The sequence below is a fragment of the Lissotriton vulgaris genome, chromosome 6, assembly GCF_964263255.1.
Source record: "Lissotriton vulgaris chromosome 6, aLisVul1.2, whole genome shotgun sequence".
NCBI lineage: Eukaryota > Metazoa > Chordata > Amphibia > Caudata > Salamandridae > Lissotriton > Lissotriton vulgaris.
Window position 1 is genome coordinate 1,189,857,945 of NC_141694.1, and position 18,065 is coordinate 1,189,876,009.

The following is an 18,065-nucleotide window of genomic DNA, read 5'->3' on the forward strand; positions in this document are numbered from 1 at the left end:
TAAAGGTTAGTAGTGAGGGAATCTATGGTGAAGGTGGTCAGTGGGGGGCACCAACAAACATTGTTGCACAGGACACCATCAGCGATAAAGCTGGCCCTGCCCTAGAGGCCAGTCCGCCTCACCCATTGGTACCTCCATTGGCCTTATTTCAGCAGTAGTAACTGCATCTCACCATGGATCAGAAATGCAGGATTTGCAAGCACACCAAATGAAGGTTGCACATTCCACAGACTCTCTACTTCATGCTCAAGCACTTTTAACATGTGCTGTCTGCTTTGGGGCCACTGGAATCATGCAGCAAAGGAGGAAAAAATGATGCAGCAGTGTTGACTTAATTATATAGCAAATAAAGGCTGCAGCGTAATGCAGTATAATTTCTGATACTTTATTATTTTGACATTTTACACATGCTAACAGTCTCTGGAAAGATTTTACCTTATTAGAACCACTGTAACATACAAACACACATAAATACAGCAGTGAGAAAGGTGATTAGTCAGCCTTTGTGAAGGGCTGTCCACTACAAAGAAACACAAGTCAAATATTTTGTAACTTTTGATCCTTTTGAACTACAAACAAATCTATACGTCAAAACTGTCAGATTATGTAGCAGATGTTGTGTTATGTGTCAAATATGGCAGAGCCATGATTGCATGGAAAACATTTGCAAACTAGGATATTTTGCTATTTATGTTTGTGGGAAAAAAGGAGAAGTGCTGATGACAGAAACTCCATGGCTTATAGACAAATGGCTTGTCCTCCCACTTTTAAGCGTATTTGGGACATTCAGTGATTGGAAGCATATCCCACTTTGTGAATATATTTTAATGTCAATAACTCATATTGAACCATAAATAATCATGTGTATCCATTGGTTGAATCACATAATAAGCTGTAACTGCTCAGTGAAATGCCAAACAAATACTAAAAATTGGGATATTTTCTGCATTCTAGCCACACCTCTGACTCTGCCCACTGACACAATCCTTGAGTTATCCCGCCCTCTGATTCTCCACCCACAGTTCCTCTTTTTTTTCCCCCACTTCGACAGCTGCTCCTATCTATTGTTGCCTGCTGTCGGTTCTTACTAATGGGGGAATGAAAAAGACTGTATGGTGCTTGACTTTGGAGTAGTGACGCAAGCTCCGCTAAAGGACTGGACCGATTGCGTTTCCACATAAAGAGCGCTCCTTTACTGATAAAATACACAGTTTCTGTTTAAATGTGCTTCCTTTTAGATGCATTGAAAAAACACACAATTGCTATGACAGACATCCACTCCAAAACACATAAGTTAAAAACATTTACATTACAATGTCAATAGCGTTAAGGCTAAAAAATATGTGAACCCTACTGCATTGCAAATGCTTGTACTTTTTTGCACTGCTAAAAAGTACTGGGGCAACGGTCCTCTGCCTTTTAGCAGAGGAGCAGCCACTGTATGGGAAATATTTGATATAAAAAAGCAATGGATAAAACCAGGACAATAAGAAGACTCAGATAGAATATTTGAAGGTGGGGGAAGAGAACCAACCCTGTACTTAGCAAGTGATACTAAAATTAACAACTCGTTATTGCAATATGGAATGCTTGGCACTGTGCACTGAGGATGTGAGGTTATGAAATTCTGGAATTATATGGATCTGATACCCCCATGGGTGACAAACAGCGCTCTACAAACCTACCTTACATTACATCTGATAGTGTTGAGTGCTAATGTGAATTCTTTGAGGCCCAACTTGTAGCTAGTCAGATGTCTTGGGTTTCCAAGAGGGAAAATGTATTTGTAAATATAACTTTCTAACTATACACTTGAGGACGTCGATAATGCATGTACAGAGACTCACATATATTTATGGCTTTCTCAATAAATATATGTGAATAGTCTGTATACGTGAAATTAAGATCAGAAACTCTTAGAGAACATATAGGCATTCCCTCTGTCCTAATTTGAATTATGTTGTTAATGTTTCCATTCCATCCACATTGTCCATATTCAGAGAAAATGTAAGGTTGAAGTTGTTTCCAGTAGAATTCATTAAACTCATGCACTTACATATTTCAATATCTAGATCAATGACCTCTTTATTCGATCCGTTAAAAACAATTACAGATCATAAAAGCAAAGTAATATAAAATACGTATATAAAATCCATATTGTAAAAAGCACATTTTCACTCAGATACGATTTAAGAACAAAACAGCGTAAAAAGGAGAATCAGCTACCCTAATCTTTAAAGCTCTTTAAAGCCCCTAAATAAGCAGATGGCATTTAAAAAACTTGTGAGATGTGAAATATATGATTAAAGTAATAAAAATAGCAGCGTCAATAATTAATCAAATACATACATGATTCAAAACTTTCAGCAATACAGCTTGTGGCCCTAAAACAAGCTTCTCTATACTTTTTCCCAAGCACTAATGGTAATATTTTTTCTTCTTCTTAAGCAAGTTAACAGAAAGGAAGTTATCGCAAAACAGGTAAAAGGATCATCAAGTTTCTTCAATTTCTAGATCAATGTTATTACCTCTATTGTTCCTACACCTATTGGGGTACATTGTCATACCACAATCAGTTATATTATGTGGGAAGATTACATATGTTTCAGTTTGTACGCATTTACACTCTTGGTTTGAGAATCAATCAGCAAGGAATCTTTGCTTATCCTCCTCGTTTGAGAAGTGGGAGTAGAAGTCTGACCTTGTAAGATGGACACTCCATAAATCATGTTCCATGAAAATATTATGATTCTGTGACAGATGTAAATCACTATACCTGTACTCCTTGTGTTCCATATGTGAACATGGGCCATTGAAGTAGAAACTGGAAAAGTGTAACCTATTATTCTGAATTTCCAAGCTCGCTACTGAACGATTTATAGAAAGAGCCTAAGGAAAGTGTTGGGTCTGTAGTGCTTGTGGGTTTTTTAAAATGACACATATCTGATGTGTTCTGAAAAATGTGTGTCTGCAGAGAGAAGGGGAATATGAGACTACTTCATTTAACTGATTTTCTGTTGAGCAAGTGCATTTAACACTGTGGTGGTGGGCGCTTGCAAGGTGGTGACTTTTTCTGTAGCCAGCCTCGCAGCACTACTCTGGATCGTCAAGAAGCCTATTTTTTACTTTTATAGTGTGATTGTGATCATGTGAGTAGGATTCGTTCATAAATTCTTTATTTAATACTTCCAGACCATTGTCAGGAGTTAGTTGTGGCAAGCTGACCTGAGAATACATTATTTGAAGACAATTACAGTCTCTGCAACTATTCATCAAGAATCTACCAAAACTGTCATGGTGTTCCACAGATCGAACCACAACTATAAGAGAGTTTTGAACATGACTGCTAATCTTCTGTTGATTTTCTCGACAAAATCTGTGGCATCAATTAGTCTGGCCAGTGTCTTTCTCCGCGTTCCATCGAGGGGATTTGGTTTTGACTCGTAGTTCATCGGCGACAGAAAGTCCTTTGTCATTGAGACGTTCAGGATGGTAATATTTGCATGTGGTACCATATGTGCATTTTTTGCCTAAAAAAAAATAAAAATGTTTAGGTTAATTGTAATAAGAATGTCCTAAGTCTCAAATAATTTTCTTCAAAGAATTACCCTTTTTCAAGTCAGCCAGTCTGCTGCTCTTATTTTTTCCACCGTTCTTGTACCCTAACTTAAACATCTGCCTCACAGAGGGCTCTCTTTTTCCTAAACTTCATATCCTAAATCAAGCTTCTCTTCTCTATAAAGGTCAAATTCCTTGAAAAGTGAGAAGTAAACCACATAGGCAATGATTCTCCAAAAATATGTACATCCAAATTATTTAACATACAACGTCGATTTATGTTGACGTTATCAAAACTGCCTGTGAGCTCTAACCTTAGTTACAATGGCAGAATGTCAGGAGAGGGAAAACCTGCACTTGACAGGGGACTATAGCATGTTACAACGCATGTGAATACATTGCATGCTATTACAAAGTGGTTGTTACAACGACCGTGTTGCTACTACACAATACCTTTACATCGCAAGTCATCACAATGACTTACTGGAGGGGGCGCGCAGGACTTAGGAATAGTATTATTTACTATTCCTACTCTAGTTTGTGCAAAAACAGGGAAGGTGTTGGATTTTATAGCCAATACCTTTGCACCCCCTACATCAAGTCGTTGTAATGACTTTCGATGTAAAGGTATTGCGTACTAACAACGCAGTCGTTAGAAGGTAACAGTTGGACAGGAATAGTGAAGAACAGAACAGGTGACAGGAAGAAGAGAGAGGGAAAGGACATGTATATAAGTCTATCCAAAAAAGATAAAAAGCAATTCAATATGTTAATAAAATAGATTATGATTAATATGTGAATCAGTATTGTATTTAGAAATATCAATGCAAGATGTGAGACAGTAATGTTGGACTTCAAGGAAGGAGGTTGAAATATAGAGGTAAAATAGGAAAGTGGGATCTAGACACTATTGACAGTACAGTCTAAGAAGGAAAGCATGTGACATAGCTGAAAGATGGAGTGAGGTGAGTGTAAAATGGGTGCAATTAGTTGGTCAAAAGAACAACAAATTAATACTTATATTTGTGGGAAAGCTATTCTGATTCAAAAAGTCACTTGTGAATTGTTTTGTGAGGAAACATTTCTTTATGTATGCAACTCAGTGTAGAGATTTATTTCCATATTTGGGGCAAACCCCTTGTTAAAATGCCACTGCAGAATAGCGACTCAATATCAAATCCTACCATAAGGGCAATGTGTCCATTTGCGCTCAATAGAGATTCTCTTTTTCATGAGGAAATTTGTAAGAGGAGGTCCATATTGGCCTAATGGATCATCAGGAAGCATAAACCTAAGGAGAAGAAAAATGAAATATAAAATCCTTTACTCTTGGCTATACTTCACAGCAAAACTCTTCAAGCCCACAACCACTGTAATACCAAATACATTTTTGACCATTGTATCTAACCCGGTTTGGAAATAGCTCTCAGCACAATATAATTTCCTTATTAACTGAAATTTTAGTATCTTACCTTATATGGGTAGAATTGTCCCTTACAATTGGTTGTGACAGGGGTCTCCTTTCTCTTTGAAGATCTCTTACTTGAAGATTGACAACCATCAGAGCATAACGTACTTGATTTGTCTTTTGCTAGTCATTAGTTTTGCCTAAACCTCTGTCAGTTATGGACAATCCTGCACAAACTATGTGTATTGAATGCTCCATTGCAAAGTATTTTACAGCATGATGAGTTGTACTAAAGGAATTATTTTTGATCATCTAGAGAAAGGCTACAAATGTAGAAACAGAGGCCAAACACTTACGAATCCTTGAGCATCATGAATCCCACCCTTCATACTCATTATGTGGTGGATCTTTAAATGTATCTTAAATCTAGTTCTACTTGCAATATGAAAAGAAGGAGCCACTTGGGCTGGAAACTGTCACTCAAGAAACAGATTTTTCATTCAAATTAGTGACCTGTGCACCAGCGAATGTCCAATGTAAAGACAGTCAATGTTAAAGGAGAATCTCTATCCATGCTACAACATACCAAAGGAAGGGTGACACACAAGGCTGCATGTACTACTGACTAGTTATTCAAGAACCTAAGACTGAACTGGGTGAGATGGTGATGGTGCCAAATACCTTAGGATTATTTAGTGAACCCTACGACTTGCAGTAGGTCACTGCACATTGCTTCTTTGCAAATCAGTGAGGTTAAAGAAAGCATGCTCCCTAATGCTCCAGAAGTGGTGTAAGCATGATTTGACTCAAGGGATTCTCTAGGCTATGCTGTGAGCCATTAGAATCTGCTAAAGCTTAAAAGGCCTCCATTTTTGTGATATTTTGAAACTTTAATTCTAAATCTACTCATGCAAGACTCTTACAAATGTTCTCTTCCTGTAGTTAGCTTCTCCCCAAAAAGAAATGAAGAAACCATTATTGTAAGGACAAGTTGATTGACACATTTTAGCAAAGTGCTGGCCTGAACCAAGAGTGACATGTTATATATAATTGATGGTAGCCACACATAAGCCTTTGCATCATTAAATTAATTTGAAAAATACTGTCAGCAAAGAATCTGAGAACAGCCAAAGTTGTGAGATATGCTATAAACAATAGGATAGCCTCCTTCCATGCAATACGAAGCAAAACTAATCCATTGCTTGGTATGTACCCAATAGAAAAAGCATACTATCTCATAGAAGCTTGGTAGTCCAATTGTCACAGTTGACAGGAAGCACACCACAGACTTCATAACCAGCAACTTAGGTGCTGCAGTTGATAACCCTTAGCAGATCCACTGATGAGATCCGCTGACTTGAGTACTTGTGTTGGAGACATTGCTCTTGTTAATTATCTTGAGCTGATTTTGCATGTGCTATGAATCAAAGTATTTCTCATTGCTAGAATTGATGCATAGGGTACATTTGATGCCAAAGTAAGGAATGCGGGTAGTAAGGGTGTTTTAGGATTCAGACATTGGTAGTGTATAGCTGCAGTGAGTGTTTTCAGGTTTAGCTATGGATGTAAATTGGTACTAAGGGTGTAGGAATTCTGCCTTTTCTGTGAGGTCACTTAGGAATTTTAGTCTTTTAGTGGACCCTATTCTTAGTGGTTTTAGCACTAAATGACCTCTACCCCTGCTAAACAGGTGTAAAGTGTATGTGCTCCCCCTTTCAGCATGGTTAAATTGGTTAATTCCTGATTGGCAAATTTACCTTTCCTGTCAATCCCTAGTATTGGTCATAGAAAGTGTACCCCGGACCTAGAAGTTGAATACCACTTGTATACTGCAGCACCTATTGTACCATCTACTACAGTGGCAGTGCAAACATGCCTACACATCCAGCCGCAGCCTCTGCAGGTAAGAGCAGTGGGGCGGTGGGGCCGGCTGGGGGGATTTTGAGAGACAACCACAAGGGAAAATGAATTATTTATTTAATTTACCCTTGTGGTTGTCACTCGAAATCCCCCAAGCCAGCCACACTGCTCTTACCTGCAGCGGCCAACTACTTTACACACCTACCTTGCTTAGCCTCACTGCTGCGTGGAAAACTTGTAGTGCAACCTGTCAAAATGTTCCTTTTCGACAGGTTATGTTAAGAACTCCCTTTAAATATTAGTAAGACACCCATATGTAGGCTTTGTTGTCCAAAAGGAAAGTGGCATGGTATTTAAAAGTGGGACAGGTAGAATAATAATATTACCATGTCTGTATATTGACAAGGCCCCTAAAAGCTACTCACTGTGGCAGGCCTAGCTATCCTGTGTAGAAAATAGGACGATAGGTTAAAAACAACTCTGTGGAACTCTACTCTGCTGTGCGCCTTCCCCCTACCAAAGTAATTATAAAGTAATAGAAAGGGTACTTTCCTGCCGTGGATGCCTACTCCTCCTCGCTATGGCCGGTCCCCTTCCTTGTCCTCACCGTCCTTCTTCTTAGATTACCCCTTTGTTGTATGTCTTGCGCATACACACTTGCAAGATGTACAACATAAGGGTTATCAGAGAAGAAGAATGGTGAGGAGGAGGAAGGAGAGAGGCCATGGAAAGGAGGAGGCAGCCACAGTGTGGAAATCGAATATAATTGGCGTTAGCATGAGCTGAAGCCCTCTTGTTTGTGGCATCCATTTGTCAGCTATGTAATTCTACCATCTTCACTGTTGCTTGCCTTTCTATTCTGCTTGTGTCATCATCTTTAGTTAACTCATTCTGTACTGAGCCAAAGCAATGTATGAGAAAAGGCCTGTAGCTGCTAGAATGCACCTGGCTAAAGATGTAACTGTCGATCACTCTTTGGTACTGTAAGCAGTTCTGTCCCCCCTCCCACTTTGCTAACTAAGTAATCTCTATCTGCCCATGTTTGTAGGTAGTTATTCCTGTGTATGTTTGTAGCTTCTGTTTGTAACTACATGCTTACCAGTGCAGAAAAAGCTCTATATAAGGCCTCAGTTCTGTGACTTCAATGTACTACCTCAGGCAGCACTCGAGGGTGCTGTGTGGATGTAGTCCCACTCATGAGTGATTAATAAACTTGTTCTTTGATTTCCAGCTTCAGTGCCAATCTCTATTTTATTGGCCTAAGAACCCATGGAAAGAGAAGGGTGACCCCTGCTCCGGTGTGCACATTGAAAAGCACATTTCCACAATGGCAGGTAAGTGCCTTATTACTTTGGGAGGGTGGACAGAACGGCTAACTATGCTCTGCCACGGGGTCGTAATTTTGCCTAAGCTCCGCGTTCGCAACAGAACCCGGAGTAGGCAAAACTACATAAAGTGCACTGGCAGTGTGTAGTTACCCGCCCGGGCTTAGTTAAAATACTTATACTGTATTAAGAATTTTAATAAATACTAAGTAAAATTTACTTTTAAAATGTTACATTTTCCCTGCCTGATGTTCCTGGAGGCTAATTGCATTACCTCTCCAGCAACTCCCAGTCTGTGCTCAGCCCAGGAAGAGCTATGAAAGAAATGTATAATTCCTCCCAGAAGTACACAAAAGGCTGACTGGAATGGAATGGAAACAGAGGACTCCTCTGACCTCAATAGAAAATACTGTGTCTGGGGCTGAGGGCATTCTGTTGACACCACAGCTTCAAATCCTGCCTGAGAGGTCAGTTGAGCCACATGTAGCACTTTTTCACACTTAAAAAGGAGAGAACAGGATGCCAGGACAATGCTTGTCTATCAGCTGTCTTGTTGTTGAAGGATCCTTTTTTTTTAATCCGACTTCTCTGTCTCTGGGTTTGTTTGCTGCAGTGCCTGCCATAGTGCACTCCTCCAAACACCCACAGGCCTCAGAGCCCAGGTTTAGTGTGGCCAACAAATTTCACCATATTGGAAATTCCATGGCACTTTGGGCCTGTTTGCAGTAAGGGAAATAAGAACTATTGAAAAAGAGGGCAGGATGCCCCCAGGAACTTTGAACCCATTGATTTGGAAGTGCTCCGGAATGACCCACACCAGCTGTGGAAAAGTGTAAATTCTATGTTAGCATAAGCTGCAGCCATTTCTACTGTCGCATCCATTTAGTTTCTGCTGTAATCATTTTATTCTCTGCTGCTCGCCTTTTCACCCAGCCTGTGTCTTTAACTTTAGCTGACCTCTCTGACATGGTTAATCTGATGTACGTGCTCAGGGGCTGCAGCTGCCGGTGCACCTGGTCTCAGATGTTATCAAATTATTGCTTGCTGCCTCCACAAACTTTCCTTACTCCCCCTTAGCAAATCCTGACCAACTTGTCACCCATCTGCTCTTGTTTGCCTATAGCTATGTTCGTGCTTAAACTTGTTTCTTCCAGTTTTCCTTCCCATGCGATTATGCTTCAACAAACAGTATATAAGGGTGATGGCTTTTGTATTCAATGTACTTCCTCCCACAACACTTTAGGGTTTTGTTCGGACGCCGTCCCACTCATGAGTGTTTAATAAACTAGGTTTGTTTCACTTCACTCCAGTGCTGCTCTCTTTTTTGTTAGTCTTCGGACGCGTGGACGAGAGTGTGACCCTGCACCAGTGTGCCCTCACGGGGTACATTTCCACAATAGGCGTGCCAGCACGTGGGGCCCCATCGGAGATGCAGCCGTCTGAAGGAGTGGTCTTGACAGAAGATCGAAATTATCACTAAGGACGCTCACTGCATGAGAAGAGACCATTGTATTTGCAACCAACCTGTACTTTCTGGTTTTCCTGACTTGATCCTCGGGATAGTGGTCGGTCTCAACTCTGGCTTCTTTGGCGAATTTGCAGTGACCATTAGGTGGACCAGAGATCGGCAGATGGGAGTTGAAGACTTCTGTTTGGTAAGGTCGCTGATGCGCCACTCTTGATTGTTTGGTTTTGGTATTCTTTCTTTGCAAAGACTGAAGGTAGGTATTGTGGAGAATTTTCTCCTTCTGAAGCTTGTTTGGATAGTAATATTTTACATATATTTGTTAAAACATGCCTGCCCTTAGTAAACTTCGTAAGTGGTGCTGCTGTTCAGTGCAGGAAATGTTTTGGAACAAAGTCAGCGGCTCCTCCAGAAGGGACGCCGAATAGAGATATGTATATAAAATATGGTATTTGTCCCATATTGTATGGCTCATTGTGGAACAAATACACAAAGAAAGAACCCGACCTACAGTGGCCAGTATATGGGTCCTTTGATATTAAGAAAGGTCAGTACGTGGAACAGTGCTTGCTCAAAAAGAAGAGTAGACAGAATATGTTTGATTGTTTGCGTATATGGGATAACGAAGTGCGAGAGAGAGCAAAGAAAGTGGAAGCTTTAGTCAAGAAACAAAAGCGGAAGGTGATATATCAGCAATGTGTTGAATTAAGAGTCAAGGAAATTCAGGAAGTACTAGAAAAGAAAGACTTGAGAACGTCGATTGCAGGTAAATGCCCAGTACCCTATTAAACGTCCTGTCTATCCAATACTTGAGATGCTTCAGGATGATTATATCATATTAGAGCAACCCCCGTCCCTGTATAAATCTCCCTATCCGAGTGTCCCTGAGGTTGTGCTTCTGATGATGAGATCTTCCCCTCAAAAGATATGGACAAAGATCAGGGATCCATGCAACAGACTCGCTCTACTCTGTCTAGCGAAGATAAAGATAAATTGAAGGGCAGTGCTAGAGAGGAATCTTGTCGGGCTACTACAGCGAAGATCCTCACAACTATGGTTCAGGCTTGGGAAGATGCAAAACAGTTATATTTTTTAGAAAAGTTCTGTTGGGATGTATTATATAATTGGCAACATATCTCTGACGATACAGGCCCAAAAGGCTTGAATGCAGATTATAAGCAGTTAGGAGATGGGACTTACCCTTTCAAAAATATACCTGATACAATTAGACGAGTGGTTAAACTACGAGATGACACATTAAAACTACAAAGGGAAAAATAATTAGCTAGGAAGAGTAAAGTTGTAGCAACAGAAAAGTCACAGACAGAGAAAACAGATGTTCCGGTGGATGAGGAAAATCTTAGTAGTAGTAAAGTTGATATGAGACCAATGCGTGAAGCTGCACCCCTATATGTTCTCCCTAAGGGCGCGGGAACTAATGATGATAAGACTTCCGATGATTCAAAGGAAGATTTCATATATAATTGGTTCTACACTCCTTGGAGTAGAGAAGATGTTATGGCCCTTAAGACTGTCTTGCCAGACCCCCGAAAAAAACCAGCTGTTTTCTATGAGGAGGTGGAGGGAGCTATCAGCTCTTGCACTATGACCTTAGCGGATATAGATATGTTCTTTGGGCTTATTTTGCCCCCTGATATGTGGAGAACATTATGTAAAATTAATGACACTGTGGCATTTGGTGACACTGTGGAAAAATTAGAAACCTTAGATGCGGACAGGGAACCTGCCCAGAAGCCCCAACAGGAGATATTAGATCTTCCTAAAGCTATTGTGAATAAATTGAAGACTCTCATACTCCCTAAGAAAATCAATTGGACTATGTTAGCGTCCTGTAGACAGAAAAATTATGAGGCAGTTTCTGACTTCTTTTCAAGGTTTGAGGAGACATTTCATGACTTTAGTGGCCAGTCGTTGGCTGACGAGACAGGCAAACACCTGTTTGTTAACAAATTTGTTGCTAATATGTGACCTGAAATATCTAGTTGCCTCAAGGCCATTGAAAGTTGTTGGACCACGTCCCCCCCAGTTTCCCTTCTGACAATGGCACAATATTATGAGCGACAGGATCATCAACCGAAGGGACGGGAAGATAAAAAGGTTAAGGATTTAAAAACAAAGGTTATGATGGCTCAGGCGTATGGCCCACCATTTAGGAGCGGTGGAGGAGGTAGACATGCAATGCATACACCTGGAGCACTCCCTCTCCTTTAGACCAATTTGTCTCCTGATCAGTGTGCCTATTGTAAAGAGACTGGGCACTGGCGTTCTGAGTGCCCCTTTTGCAAGGCCTACAATGCCAGCGAGGAAGGGGAAGTATGAAATGGCGTCCAGGGAATGTAGGAAGTAGGGGAGGTGCAAGTGCTCAACCCTGATTTGAGGCAGTCGAACAGGGACCGAACTACCCTAATACCTTTGACAAACAACACAATTACAAAATGACTGATTATTCTACTGATACGCCTAAAGATTCCGATTATGCATAGGGATGTCCAGGATGGGGTATGGGACCGGTTGAGGTGCTAGTAGATCTAATGAGTCCGTATGTTGATGCAAATGTCTTGGGATCTACTGATTGATTTTTGTGTGATACAGGGGCTACCTATAGTGCCCTGTCTAAAAGACTGGTTGCTAGGACTCTCCTGTCTGGCACATTGATAACATCAATAGGGTACGATGAAACACCTACACTTAGCCCACTATCACAGCCACTTGAATTCAGACCAGATAGATTCACTGCAACATGTCTATTCTTGCTCTACCTTAATACTCCAGATAACACTGTAGGTATCAATATGCTAAAATATTTTCCTGCTACGATACGCTGTTCCCCAGAAGGTATACGTGTTATCCTTAATGACAACTATCCAATAGTTGCTAGATCTTGCCTTATCAATGAGGACCTCGCTCTGGCGCCCTTACCTTGCACTTTGTGGGCTAGATCAGACACTGATGTGGGACAAATGGTTATTCCACCTGTAGAAATTCAAGTGAGGGTGGGTGCCTCGTTGCCTCGTTTGCCCCAATATAAGATATGCCGAGAGGGCGAGGAAGCATTAGCAGGTATTGTTCAGGATTTGATTAAAGCAGGTGTAGTGAAAGAGGTTCCCTATAGTACTTGCAATAGCCCTATCCTTCTTATTTTGAAAAAGGACACTGATTCTAAGATTTACTGGTTCATTATTGATTTGCATGAGGTCAATAAATAGTGGTGCCCCAATATCCGGTAGTTTCTGACATAACAACCCTCCTCACTAATGCCCCTCCCACTGCCACCACATTCTTTGTGATTGATTTGAAAAATGCGTTCTTCTCAATACCTATTCACCCGGACAGCCATTATCTATTTGAATTCACACTGAAAAACAGATCATTCAGGTTCTGTTGAGCTCCACGGGGCTATACAGAAAGTCCTAGTATTTATTGTCAATCATTAAAGAGACAACTTGATTCCTTTCCTGTACCAAAACGGGTTGTTCTAATTCATTATGTGGATGACATTTTGCTTGCTGTAGATTCTCCCGAACTATGTGAAGAAGGTACATTGTTACTATTATCATTTCTTGCATCACTTAATCACAAAGTCTTTAGCAAGAAATTGCAATACTGTAGATAGCAGGTTACCTATTTAGGTCACCTCCTGTCTAAGGAGGGACGTTCGCTCACACCAGATCGCATTCAGAAAAGACACTCCCATACTCAAAAAGATGTCCGTGCATTGATTGCCCTTACTTCCTTTTGTAGGCAGTGCATCCACTGTTTTTCGCATATTATCAAACCTTTATTAGTCCTTTTGACCAAAGACACCCCAATGCCCCTTCCATGGACTGCTGCATGCCAGAGCGCCTTCCAACAGTTACGTCAAGCCCTTTTCTCTGCACCAGTATTAGGTACCCCAGATTACACTAAATCTTTCACACTCTATGTACATGAAAGGGAAGGTTGTTCCCTCTCGGTCTTAGCAGGGATGCACGGTGATAAACAACACCTGTGTGCACATTTTCAGCTTTCCTTGACCCAGTCACTCGCGTGCTGCCTGGATGTTTCTGAGCAGTGGCAGCAACAGCTGTATTGATATGCCAGAGTGAAGGAATAGTTCTATCACACAAATTGCTTGTGTTAGTGCCCCATTCAGTTGATGCGTTGCTAAACCAAACAAAGACGCAGCATTTGACTAGTGCTCGCTTGACAGGATATGAATTGACACTATTGGCCCCCCATATCACGCTAAAAAGATGTTTGACACTAAATATCGCCACATTGCTGCCATTTCCATCACTCAGCCTCAGTCACAAGAGTCACATGATTGCATATTTCTCACTGAAGAACAAAAAAAAGGTTGAGTTGACCTGCAAGACACTCCCTTCTCCATTACAGACAGGGAGTTATGGGTTGACGGGTAATGTTTGAAATTTCCCGATGGCACTACATCTGCTGCCTAGGCTATTACAACACTCCAGACAATAGTTGAGACAACTGGTATCCCACAGAAATCAGCTCAAGCAGCTGAAATGAGCGCTCCAACCAAAGCATGTGAGCTTAGTACAGACCTGATTGTCAATGTCTACACTGATGTCAGTATGCATTCGGGGTAGCGAACAATTTTGGCCACCTGTGGAAAGAACGCATTTTTATCACTTCACATGGAACACAGATAGTGCATGGAAAACTAGTGCACAATCTTCTTACTGCCTTAACTTATCTTAAGAAAATAGCTATTGTTAAGTGTAGTGCACACAAGAAGGTGACAGATAAAATAAGAGCAGGTAATGCCTTTGCAGATTGTACAGCCCATGAGACTGCAACGCAGCGAAGCACCACGTCTACGTATGTGGTTAAGTCGCAAGCTGAGTGTTGGCATGATTCTAGACATGAAGTATTGGATATGCAACAATCTACCTCCTTTGAAAAATTAGACCAATGGTCTAAGGAGGGAACATTTGATGATGAGGGTTGTTAGAGGAACAAATATATGACTAAATGGAAGTTGCCCACTGCATACAGATACACTCTGATTCATATGGCACATGGTCCAGCCCATGTTGGTGCATCTTCAGTAGTAAAGCAGCTTATGCAAGTCTGGGACCGTTCTGACATTGCTGTTAACGCTAAAAAGATAGTCCAGTCTTGCCTGGTCTGCCTCCAGTACAATCCTAGGAAAGGAACACAAACTCAAACAGGGGGGTTTGGGACACCATCTGCACCCTTTAAGGTCCTTCAGATGAATTATATCCAGTTTGAGAGCTGCAATAACCTTAAAAATGTCTTAGTAATAGTTTGCACCGTCAGCAAATGGGTGGAGGCCAATGCTACAAAAGACAAAACACAGCCCTCACAACTGCAAAAAATACTCCTGAAGGAATTCTTCCTTCAATTTGGTGCTTTTCAAGGTTTATGGAGTTATAATGGGCCTCATTTCATTGGACATGTTGTAGAGTATGTTATGAAAGGGATAGGGGTCAAGCAGAAGTACCATGCTGCTTTTCACCCACAGTCAGCAGGCTTGGTGGAACGTTATAGCTCTACATTGAAACTGAAATTGGCAAAAATACAGGCTTCCTCTTCTTTAAAGTGGCCTGATGCATTGCCCTTAGCACTGCTTTCCATCAGATCAATACCTCATACACGCTCTGGGCTTACCCCATATGAGGTTGTGTTTGGCAGGCCCATGAATATTTGTGGAGTTCCTATCCTCTCCCCATACACGATGTGCCTCACACATTAATGAGTGATTATCTGTCTCAGTTGACTGACAGTTTATTTTCTATTCATCAGCAGGTTCAAGAAGCTCTCCCGGACAGGTCGCAATGTGATGGACATGACTTGCGACCGGGAGACTTCGTAATGATAAAAGTCTTCCAACCAACAAGTTGTCTGAAACCTGGTGTGGGGCCCAAGCAGGTCCTTCTAGCCACTCGAACTGCAGTCCGAGTGACCAACAGGAAAAAAACTGAACGCATGCCACCCACTGCAAGAAGGTTTCACTGGCCATAGTTGATACTACTGCGTTGAAGGATCACTGCGACATCTTGGTCACAGAGACTGGACGAGCTGCATCACCTGAAAAAAGTGAGGAAGTTTTTCCGGATCACACTATCCCTGGTACATCCAGGTACCTACTCCGACCCAGGAAGAAAGGAGCTCCAGTGCAAAAAAAGACAAGTGAAGCCATTGGCCTGAATGGTTAAGTATGACTACAAAGGGGGTCTGCCTATTAGTGGTTACTCTTCTCAACGTCAGTGAAGAAACCAACATCCACTCAGGACTCTTAGGGCCCTATCTTTCTTGCCGTTTGCCAAAAGATGGTCCCCCTAGGGAGAAGAAGGGGATTTCTGCAACAATGTGTAATGGCTGTACACTTTACATCCTTTGTTTGACTTTAATTGCTGCTCTTATCGCTACTGTAATGTGAGTAGTGGAGGAAGGAATGCGTGGGGCTTCCTTGCTCAACATTACTGCTGCATCGCCTACTACAAAGGAACACTATCATTTCGATTTGCTGCAACATGAACATGGGTATTGGCAAAATCTGAGAAACAGTTCATTTCTTCAAATGTTGGATCAGACACACCAACTAAGCAATGCTACTAACTGTTGGGTTTGTGGCAAGATTCCTCCTCATCAGAACATAAAAGGAATCCTGTTGCCACCATTGCCATTTTCTCACAATGGCTCATGCCAAGCTTGGTTTGAGCTACTATATGCTTCCTATAAATTTAGCCTCTAAGAAACATGGGATGTTGGTGACCTCCATGGCAAACTGAATAAAGTATGCTATCCCAACAAAGATGGGGACCCACAAACAAAGGGGACCGTCTTGGAGATGAAAGAATATAGTAGAGGAAATTCAACAAAATATGTGTATCCAAACTCTAGATCGGCTAAAGGAAATGGGCCGCCTGTTATTGCTGCTGTTCTGACTACTGGCCCCCTCTGTGTACAGAGTACAGGCAATGTGCTAATGGGTCACAGTAACTGTACTACAGTGTTGCATACGTCCACGAGGGACTGAAGCAGCTTCCTCGCATCACGTCATACTTATTTTGTTTGTGGAGCTAAGGCATACTACTTCCTAACTTCAGGATGGTCTGGTACCTGTTACATAGCTTTTCTTCTACCACCTGTGTTTCTAGCACCCCCAACATACCACCAGGATTTGCAATTGTTCAGTCACCACGTTGGTAGTAGGGAAAAATGTGCCATCGAAGTCTCTGTAATTGATCAGACAGAGACCACATGGGAGCATTATACAGACTTTAATAAAGATTTTTTCTTCTTTGTTGGCACAGTACAAAACAGCAAGCTGGTCTGCCGCCTCACCTGTACAATGAAGGCAGAGATTAATCAGACAACTGCGGCCGTAGGAAACTTGACGGAAGAACAGGCATCAATCCCCATGGTCACGTTACAGAATAGACTTGTTTTAGATGTTGTTCTAGCTGACCGAGGTGGAGCATGCCGTGTCATTGGATCCAGCTGCTGTGTTTTCATACCGGACAATTCACCATCGATCCATGCGGCCATCTCCAAACTACACAAGATAGCCACCGAAATACATTAAGACCCAGGACCATGGACTTGGACTGGGTGGTTTTGGAACATACTTTCAGTTTGGGGTTTGAAAGTATTATCAGTCCAATTCATATTAATAGCTATTATCTTCTCTTGTTGTTTGTGTATTCATTGTAGACCAATGCTCTGCTCTCTCTGTACTTCTGCCTGTACTGCTTGCCTCTTGTCTAAAGAAGATGTAAAAAATGCAAATGCCTGTTTAGCAGTGGAACGAGAAATATATGGACTCATGGCAATAAATGTTGAGGATATATGCTATGCCCCTTAGAAGGGACAAAAATGTCTTAGCTTATGCTAAAAGGGTTGTCTGTGTAAAAGTCTAAATTCTATGTTAGCATAAGCTGCAGCCATTTATACTGTCGCGTACATTTAGTTTCTGTTGTATTTATTTTAGTCTTTGCTGCTCGCCTTTTCACCTAGCCTGTGTCCTTAACTTTAGCTGACCTCTCTGGCCTGGTCTCAGATGTTATCAAATGATTGCTTACTGCCACCATAAAAATTCCTTACGCCCCCTCCTCAACTCCTGACCACCTGGACACCCATCTGCTCTTGTTTGCCTATAGCTATTTCCGTGCTTAAACTTGTTTCTTCCAGTTTTCTTTCCCATGCGATTATACTGCAACAAACAGTATATGAGGGTGATGGTTTTTGTATTCAATCTACTTCATCCCACAACACTTTATGGTGTTGTTCGGGTGCGGTCCCGCTCATGAGTGTTTAATAAACTTGGTTTGTTTCACTTCACTCCAGTGCCGATCTCTTTTTTGTTAGTCTTCGGACCCGTACATGAGAGGGTGACCCTGCACCAGTGTGCCCTCATGGGGGTACATTTCCACACTACTACCTGGGGCCAGGCATA

General features: G+C 41.5%; 1 protein-coding gene across 1 annotated transcript in view; it reads right to left on the reverse strand.

The window, feature by feature from the left end:
* Window positions 1-3,384: 3,384 nt before the first annotated feature.
* The window catches only part of ZC3H12D (zinc finger CCCH-type containing 12D), an 89,223-nt gene continuing 74,542 nt past the window's right edge, over window positions 3,385-18,065 (reverse strand). The window contains exons 4-5 of the mRNA XM_086925755.1: window positions 4,743-4,849; window positions 3,385-3,530 (exon numbers count right to left, since the gene is read on the reverse strand). Of these exons, the coding sequence (XP_086781881.1) occupies window positions 3,385-3,530; window positions 4,743-4,849 (253 nt within the window). The remainder of the gene's footprint in view (window positions 3,531-4,742; window positions 4,850-18,065) is intronic.